Source organism: Zootoca vivipara, chromosome 6, assembly GCF_963506605.1.
Source record: "Zootoca vivipara chromosome 6, rZooViv1.1, whole genome shotgun sequence".
NCBI lineage: Eukaryota > Metazoa > Chordata > Lepidosauria > Squamata > Lacertidae > Zootoca > Zootoca vivipara.
In genome coordinates this window covers 27122983-27132801 of record NC_083281.1, presented here as the reverse complement: position 1 = coordinate 27132801, position 9819 = coordinate 27122983, and the positions used below count along the sequence as shown (strand labels likewise).

The 9819-nt window shown below is 46.7% G+C and overlaps 1 protein-coding gene across 1 annotated transcript; it reads left to right on the top strand.

The window, feature by feature from the left end:
* Nucleotides 1-625: 625 nt before the first annotated feature.
* ETV2 (ETS variant transcription factor 2) lies at nucleotides 626-9648 on the top strand. Its single transcript, XM_035118724.2, has 7 exons — nucleotides 626-701; nucleotides 3506-3685; nucleotides 4295-4378; nucleotides 5704-5871; nucleotides 6835-7026; nucleotides 7738-7856; nucleotides 9463-9648. Exons 1-7 carry the CDS (start codon nucleotides 626-628, stop codon nucleotides 9646-9648), a joined length of 1005 nt encoding a protein of 334 aa, XP_034974615.2.
* Nucleotides 9649-9819: the final 171 nt, after the last annotated feature.

Below are 9819 nucleotides of genomic sequence, written 5' to 3'. Positions count from 1 at the left end.
CATCCCTGGAGGATGCTGAGCTAAATGGACCAATAGTCAGACTCCGTACAAGGTAGATTCCTAACTAATGCTGAGGTGATGCCTGTGAGCAGGGAAAGAGAGGCAGCAGCTCGCTGCACATTCGTACTACAGGTTTCAGGTTCCATGTAACTGGCATTTGCAGTAAGAGGCTCTCATGTCTCTGGAAAACCCACTGCTGACCAGATCAGGGAGGGCCACTGCCCCTTAGCGGGCTAAGGTGGATCAGTGGTTTGGCTCAGAGCAGCACATCTGCCATACTTTAACCTTAAAACATGAGGCTCTTAATCCCAGGGTTGTGGGTTCGAGCCCCACGTTGGGCAAAAAGATTCCTGCAGAAAAGCAGGTTAGACTAGATGACTCTTGTGGTCCCTTCCAACTCTGAAATTCTATGATGGCAAGTCCAGATATTCACAAATAAGAAGGAAAGCAAAAAATCATACTGCAATCTGATTGTATTAGAATATGAACTTTTTTTGCTATTGTTGTTTCAACTGTTTATTATTATATCTGCCTTACTTTTGCCTAGTTTTAATACTTCTTTCATTAAAAATATAAAAAAATTCTGCTCAATTCAGATCTACATCAATTTAAATAGATTGCAGACATGGATCCTTGGCACCAGTGCTGGAGGGAGCCACCCTTGCAAATGGTCCCGACTGGAGCAGAGGTGGAACTGTCGGGTAAGAGCTTCTCCCTTCCTTCCACACTAACCCCTTAACCATGTTGGCTGCAGCCCCGTACCAACGATTGTAGGACTTCCTTCTCAGTGCCTATGTGTAGGATTGTGCTGTTGGGTGTTGCTTTAGAGTGTTTTATTTTAAAGAATAACTCAAATGAATAAATGAACTTAAGCAGCTTTTTTCATTTTAGTCATTCCTACAGTTCCCACCTATGGCATGCCAAAGTAAAGGACTAATGCTTTTTATTGAGTCAGACCATTGGTCCACCTAGATCAGTGTTGTCTACACTGACTGGTAGCAGCCCTGCAGGGTTTCAGCCAAGGGACCTTCCCAGCCCAACCTACCAGCCACCTTCTGCATGCAAAGCAGATGCTCTTCCAGTTGTCGTCGTACTGCAACTCCCATCACTCCCGACCTTTGGCCATCCTGGCTGGGGCTGATGGGAGTTGGAGTCCAGCAACAGCTGGAAGGCTGCAGGCTCCCTACGCTTGATGTAAAGTATGCATTGGTTAAAAGATAGAGAGAGAGCCATTCTCTTTCTATCCTGCATTAATCAAATTCATGATGCTATAGCCTTTTTTAAATGTGTTTTTGGGTAGGGGTGGGGCTATTGGTTTGGTTTGTCTTTGTTTTGGGTTTTGATCTTGTATTTTCATGCTGTGAACCCCCCTGAGCTCTGCAGATGAAGAGTGGCCTACAGATAAATAATACAGATAAATAATGATGATGATGATGACATTCTGTGTGTCTCTTCAGCATCACTTAAGAAAATGCTCGAAGTCAACGGCAGTAGCCCCACAGATTTTTTTAAATGCAAAGTTTTATGCAAAAGTAACACAAACAAACATATTTTTAAGAAAATGTAAGATGCAAAAGTGAAGCAACACTGTCAATGAAGCCATGAATTATCAAAATGGTTGCAAGTGAATGTTGAAAGTTACAGATAATGCTCCCTAGGATAAGTAGTAGTAGTAGTTGAAATAATAATAATAATACATTTATATATAATAATACCACTTGCCTGCCATAATGGCTTCTGAGCAGTTTTCGTGTGTTTGTGTGTGTGTATGTGTATGTGTGTGTGTGTGTGTGTGTGTGTGTATCTTTAGCACAAGAAGAATGGAACTGGTTCTTTAACATTTTTGCTAGGAAGTTCCAACCTTAAAGAAAATGTCTTCAGAACTATATATCAGTGCCATCTTATCCCTTATAAATTAAGACAAAATTATAAAGTTAATATAAATGGCTGGAGATGTAGAAGAATTTAAGTGGGCATTATTAACATGTACTACTAGTCATTCACTGAGATTAAATGTACAGTATTTGGAACACATTATTGGGCATCATTCAGAAAACCACAGAGCACAACGTAACGAGAATCCTAAAACGGTGCTTCTTTGTATAATGCAAATGGAAGCGTTCAGAGGACAAGACGTTAAAGCAGAGCCAGGGTTTTTATTCCCCCTGAGGTGGTAGTGAGTAGTTTGAAAGTGGTTTCACTTTCAAAGGTGTGTACACTTGTGTACACACATTGTTCTCATGTGGCTGGGTGGTCACTCAGAGCCACTGCATGTGGAGTTGCCAGTTCTAGGCATCAATGCTGGGGGGAAAGCAGGAGGCTTTATCTTAAGAAATTTCCGGGAGAGATGTATAGCTCAGTGATAGATCACATGCTTTGCTTGCAGAAGGACTTGGGTTCAATCCCTGCCACCTGCAGTTCAAAAGGATGAATTCACAAATAATTGGAAATATTTCTGGCTGAAATCCTAAGGAGCCTACTGCCAGTCAGAACAGACAAGGCTAGTCTATTGCAGATAACAATAACAATAACAATAACAATAAATTCATTATTTATACCCTGCCCATCAGACTGAGTTGTTCCAGCAACTCTGGGTGGCTTCCTTTGTGCAAAGCCTGTGTGATCAGGTGTCTTCTTCTTCTTCTTCTTCTTCTTCTTCTTCTTCTTCTTCTTCTTCTTCTTCTTCTTCTTCTTCTTCTTCTTCTTCTTCTTCTTCTTCTGCGATCACTTGTAGCCGAGTAAGATTGACTTCCATAAACACGGTTTTAACAATGAGTCCCTAAGTGAATGTGGAGGCCAATTCTGGATCCACACATCCTTCCATAAGGAAGACATAGGTTTCTGGGTGGGAGTTGATCATGGTGATGGTTTGCCTTCCTCTTAGTACGTTTCTCCCTTTTGTCCTGAGTTCGAGTGTCTTAAAAGCCCATGACACCTTTGGTAAAGGCTGTTCTCCAACTGGAGCACTCGCAGGCCAGTGTTTCCCAGTTGTCAGTGTTTAAAAGATTTGCCTTGAGAGGGTCTTTGAACCTTTTTTGTTGACCACCAGCATTACACTTTCCATTTTTAAGTTTGGAATAGAGTAGTTGCTTTGGAAGACGATAATCAGGCATCCGCACAACATGACCAGTACAACGAAGTTGATGTTGCAGAATCATTGCTTGGACACTGGCAATCTTTGCTTCTTCCAGTACACTGGCATTAAGGGGTAGCCTTGGGATGAATGTAGACACCATTTCTTTCAAGCCAGCTTTAGCTCTTGTACCATTTTGTGCAGCCATTTTGTGTACCATTTTGTTTATCCTGCGGGCCTCCAGATATTTTTTGGACTCCAACTCCCATCAGCCCCTTCTGGCACAGCCAATGGTTGAGGGATGATAGGAATTGTAGGCCGGGAATACCTGGAAGGTTTCAACCTCCTTGTCCTTGCCCTACGAAAAAAAGTGTTTTCGAATGAAAGTCTGATGCCCTTACTTCTTTCTCTTTATTTCTCGCCTGCATCAAGATTACATGGAAGATTACAGGAAGGTTTTCCAAGAGGAAGACTTCAGCGCTGTAGATTCCTGGTTTTTGCCAGAAAATGAGGTGGATCAGACGCTCCCAAGTTGGACCGGTGGGAGTTACCTAGCTGAGCTTGAAGGGTTTGAGAAGGAAATGCCGTTCCATCACACGCTGGGCTTGAAAGGTAAATGATATCCCTGTGCGTGTGATCACTAACATATCCCGACCTTTGCATCAGCCACACTGGAAAGTCGTGGGAATCTGTGACCTTCCAGATGTTGATGGATTCAAAGGCCTCATCTGCACTATCGATTTAAAGCAGTATCATACCACGTAAACATTTATAAGTATATGTTGGAAGCTGCCCATACTGGCTAGGGCAACCCAGTCAGGTGGGAGGGGTACAAATAACAGAAAGAACAAGAACATCAACAACAAGAACAACAACATGGCTTCCCCAAAGGATCATGGGAACTGTAGCTTGTTACAGAGGCTGTTCCTCTTACAGAAGACCCTCTGTTCCTCTTACAGAGGTACAATTTCCAGAGTGGTTTAACAACCAATCCCTCTTCCTAGAGAACTCTGTGAAAGGAATAGGGGTCACCTAACAACTCTCAGCATCCAAATGACAATTCCCAGAATTATTGGGCGGAAGCCATGTCTGTTCAGAGTGGTATGATACTGCTGTAAATGTGTATTGCAGGTGGGACCCACATGTTGTAAGTTGCTTGGAGACCCTTTGGGCAGCGGCAAGCAACTAACAAGTCTAATAATTATCCCATTTCTTTTCTAGGCTTTCCTGAGTACACAAATGCGGCAATGGAATTGACACAGGTCTCTTCTACCTGCCTGGATTACAGTGCACTGTATGAAAGTGGTAAGTTATAGGGACTGGCGGAGGAAGAGGGGGGTGGGGGGAGCGCACTGCCCCCAGCAGCGCAATCCCGGTGAGGTGCCTTCGCGGCTCCCCGCAGGCGGCGCAGCATGCCCCCAGGACGGGCGGCGGGCCCCCAGGACAGGTGCCACACCCCTGGGACGCGTGCCAGCCATGCCCCCGCCTGCTCTCTGCCCCCTGGTGCCGGAGCATGAAGCTCCGCCCCTGGTTATAGGCTACTGTGCAGGAGGAAAGAGATATGGCTCTGTAGGCAGTTTTAGGAAGTTTGGGACACATCAGAGCAGGGAGAATCAGGTGCCCTCCAGATGTTGTTGAACTACAACTCCTATCAGCACCAGCAAACATTGACCAATGGTTAGATCGTTAGGGATGGTGGGAGTTGGTCCAGCAACATCTGGCAGGCACCACACCGGCTGTCTCTGCCTCGGGTCATTTCTGCCTCTGTGGTTCTAGGTTCAGACCAGATTGGCAAATGTTTCATTTCTATGCATTACAAAATAATCAAAGGATCTTACTGTAATACACACACACTCACACAAAACCAATAACGGTGCCATAAGTCACCCATTAATTACAACAGTGACCAGATGTTTAGGTAACAAGAGGCAAAGGCTTTAAGACTTCAGCAGCAATTGCTGTTCAAAAGCTAGCTTGAAATTATATATATATATAAAGGATGTTGGCATCTGCTGGCAGATGGGCAAATAAAGACGGAACCTGGCAAATTTCCAGAGTCCCGAAATCATGGTACATACAACAAGGGAGCTTGTTTTATGCTTCCAGGTATGTTGTATGTGGAGTTAGTTTTTCTCTGCATGCTATGGGGATGTTTGCTTCACATTGTCCCAGATCCTGGCTGTAGGTGCAAAACAGGAACGGGGATCCTCCAGAGCAGGGGTTCCCAAACTAAGGCCCGGGGGCCAGATGCGGCCCAATCACCTTCTCAATCTGGCCCACGGACGGTCCGGGAATCAGCATGTTTTTACATGAGTAGAATGTGTCCTTTTATTTAAAATGCATCTCTGGGTTTTTTGTGGGGCATAGGAATTCGTTCATGTTCTTTTTCAAAATATAGTCCGATCCCCCACAAGGTCTGAGGGACAGTGGACCGGCCCCCTGCTGAAAAAGTTTGCTGACCCCTACTCCAGAGGATATTGGCCTGCAACTCCCATCAGCCCCAGCCAGTGGCCAACAATAATGGGAGGCCACACCTGGAGGGCCAGCGCTCCCTGGTGTGTGGTGAGATAAGTGGTCAGATAGCGGTTGCCCCTCCTGTTGATGTTTCTTTCTCCTTCAATTGCCTTCAGATTCTAGGCTTGCCTATCAGGACAGTGGCCCCACGAGTCTGCAAGGCACCCCATATGTTAGCCCTGTGTCTCAGGCCTCGTCTTCTCCTCTGTGCTGCTGCTCCCCTGAAGAGCAACGGCCCTCATTTCAGCCTCTGCTTGGAGGTCAGCCGGAACAGCAAGAGCCAGGTAGGCATGCCAGGCTGTTGGCTTCATGCACTGATACTGGGTGTCCCAGAAACCCATCTGGCTGGCCATTGTGGGATCCTGGCCTAGATGGGTGATATTTGGTCGGATCCTACAAGGCGATTCTAGTCCGTATGTTCTGAAAGAAGCGTGGAAGCAGAGGATTCCGGAGGACGGAAAGCTGAATCTTGCAGGCTCATTAAACAGTTTGCATTGTCTGCAGCAATGTAAGAATGAAAGAAGCCCTACTGGATCTGGCCAGTAGCCCATCCAATCCAGCATCCTGTTTTCACAATGGTCAAAGCTCACTCCTCTCCTCTGATTGCCAGCAACAATTGATATCTAGTATTCTGATAGCGGAAGGAGAACATATGGTAGCCGTTGTAGTCAAGGCTAGTCCTACTCAGAAGAGAACCTGTTGAAATGAATGGACGTGATTTAGTTTCCGTTCATTTCAATGTGTCTGCTTTGAATAAAACTAAGCGGGATACAATCACACTGCTTCTCTAGTTCAATGTGGTTCACACTGCACCTAGCCCAATATTACTCTGATTTGGAAGTGTTCCTGCAGAATCTCAGGTTGATGTCTTCCCTGTTACCTGCTACCTGATCAATTTAACTGGAGATGTAAACCTGGGACCTTCTACATGCAAAGCAGATGCTATGGCCCATTTCTGATTTAGAAAGAGGATAAAGGTAGATAGAGGCACCATGGCTGTAGCCAGGATTTGGTGGTGGTGGTGGGTCGGGCTTTTGTTAGGGGGCAGAAACTCAGATTTGTATTGATTTTTAATGATTTTTTGGGGCAGCTGCCTGCCTGCCTTCCGCCCTTGGCTACACCATGAGATGCACAGAAGCCCTAACGCATGTTGAGCCCTTCACAAACCTCTATGACTTTATCAGGCATCTTCCACATGCTTTCAAGTCTACCCTCACAACTCCGTTGTTCCATAATTTCCCCTCTAGAACAAGAGTTATTGGGGGTTGTGACATCCCGTGATTGGAGAAAGACATCTGGCCCCGCTGTCGTCAGCCAACTGACCCCCTTGGAATGCGATTCATGTCGGTGTGGCCCTCCAGTCAGAACCCAGAGGAAAAAGGAGTCAAGGGATTGGGCAGAGGCCAGTGTCACCAACGTGTCCCATAGGGAACGGACAGGTAAGAGTCTGGAAAGATTTCTGCCCTTCCCATCAATACTAGAAACCAGAGACAGGGCCTTTTCGGAGGCTGTTCCATAGCTTTCAAACTATTGGAAAAGTCAGTCCAGGTCCTCCTCTTTTGGCTTGCAGAGGTCTTCAAAAAGGTTGCTGCGTTGCTGGAGGCTTTTTGTGTGCATGGCTCTAAAACCTGGAGAGGGGGGTGGGGAAATCAGCAGATTTAAATCTGCTCCCTTCAATTTATTCGGCTTGATGTGCTGCTACCTGTGTGATTCCAGCAACAGCTTTTAATCGCCATTTTATTGTTATGCTTGTAGCTTTGATTTAATCTTGTAAACACCTTCCAACGATTCCCAGAAAAACACTGTGTAAATTGGGGTCCGACAATGGGACGCCAGCAGGCAAAAGTAGACAGCAACCAGGCCGCTGCTGGTTTAAAACGATCAAGCGGTGTAAAAAATTCATGAAATTAACAACAGCAGCAGCAGCAGTGGTGGCAGCAGCAGCTGCCACTGCTGTCCCCTCCCCAACTTCCCTCTCCCTGCTGAGAAGACCCTTCCCCACCAAAATCACCACCGCCCAGCCCTGACAGGAACCACAGGTTAGGGGGCTCTATACTTGCCTTGCCCTGGGGCACTGGCAACCCACGCTATGCCACTGGCTCCGTTGAAGCCCTGCATACCACCAACACTCCTTGCTTCTTCCTGGACAGGTTCCGGTCCCATCCAGCTGTGGCGTTTCCTATTGGAGCTGCTCCAAGATGGCTCCTGCCAGGCCTTCATCTGCTGGACGGGGAATGATTGGGAGTTCAAACTCTGCGACCCCCACGAGGTGAGGCTCGTATGTGAATGGAAGGAGTGGCACTTAACCCACAAGTGGGGAAACTCCTCCCATGCCTTTCCCATCAACAGAGGTGTACCAAGGCTCCCTTGAACCCTTGGCAAGGAGAGCATGTGGATGGCCTGGCAGGATCCGAGCCAGAGTGGTGTGATTTTTACACCCCCTTGGTGGGGGCCAACGTCACAATGATGATGATGATGAGGATAATAACAACAACAACAACAACAACAACATTAATAATAATAATAATAATAATAATACAGTGGTGCCTCGACTTATGAATTTAATCCGTTCCGAAGGCACCTTCGTAAGTCGAAACATTCGTAAATCGAAAAACGCCATTGGAAACACAATTTCCCATAGGAATGCATTGAAAACGGAAAAATTTGTAAGTCGCAACCCTACCTAAAAATTCATAAGTCAAAAAGTCCCTATCTAAAACCGCTGCAGTTTCCCCCCCGGGTGTTGAGTAATTTGTAAGCGTGCAGCCATTACCCCAATTCGTAAGTTGAAAATTTCGGTTGTCGAGTTGTTTGTAAGTCGAGGTACCACTGTAATTTATTATTTATACCCCGCCCATCTGGCTGGGTTTCCCCAGCCACTCTGGGCGGCTTCCAACAGAAGAATTAAAATACAATAATTTATTAAATATTAAAAGCTTCCCTAAACAGGGCTGCCTTCAGATGTCTTCTAAAAATCTGGTAGCTGTTTCTCTCTTTGACATCTGGTGGAAGGGTTGTTCCACAGGGCGGGTGCCACTACCGAGAAGGCCCTCTGCCTGGTTCCCTGTAACTTGGCTTCTCACAGCGAGGGAACCGCCAGAAGGCCCTTGGCACTGGACCTCACTGTCCGGGCAGAATGATGGAGGTGGAGATGCTCCTTCAGGTACACTAACCCTTAGGTGCAACCCTACCCATCAATAGTTTTCAAAACCTGTGTATCATACATAGTTTTTTGAAAACCTGTGTATCATACAGGAATGGGAGATAGGGTTCATAGAATTGCACTGTCGGAAGGGACCCCAAGGGTCATCCAGCCCAACCCCCTGCAATGCAGGAATTCCAGCTAAAGCATTCAGGACAGGTGGCCCCCTAAACTCTGCTTACAAGCCTTCAAGGAAGGAGAGCCCACCACCTCCCGAGGGAGAACGTTCCACGGTTGAACAGCTCTTGCTGTCAGAAAGTTCTTCCTGATGTCTAGTCAAAATCTCCTTTCTTATAATTTGAAGCCATTGGTTCGAGTCCTACGCTCGAGGAGTAGAAAATAGCTATGCCCCCACCTGGCTACATCACAGGGGAGCAATTTGTGGGTCTCCAGCTGTTGTCAGCTGTACGGAAAGTAGATGCCATCATCTCACTAGGCAGCCTTTGCCAACCTGGGTGCCCTCCAGCTACTTCAGACTATGTGCTGGCTGGAGAGTTGGTGGAATTGTAATCCAAAACAGCTAGAAGGTTATAGGTATGCCAAGACCGCTGTAGCACAACACGTTCAGCTGCAAACTCAACATGCAACAGGTCTCTGGCTATTGTGATCTTTACACTGACGCAGTGCTTGGGGGCTGCCTTCCATCCCATTCTTCTTTCTCAACTACGGGCAGGTGGCGAGGCGCTGGGGCAAGAGGAAGAACAAGCCCCGCATGACCTACGAGAAACTCAGCCGTGGCTTGCGCTACTACTATCACAAGAACATCATTCACAAGACCAGCGGACAGCGCTACGTGTACCGTTTTGTCTGCGACATCCAGGGCCTGATGGGTGAACTGGCTGAGAAACTGCACAGCTAGAAAAGCCCAGCATTGTCGTCGTCAAGCCCCTGGGGCCTACCCTCTGCTGATGCCAGGAAAGAAACAAGGAGCAAGCTGCTAGTGGGGACTTCACCAGCTTCTTTAAGACTTTGCTTAAGAGCTAAGCGGGTAGCAAGGCTGGCACAAGGTTGGTGCTTCTGCAAATAGGAC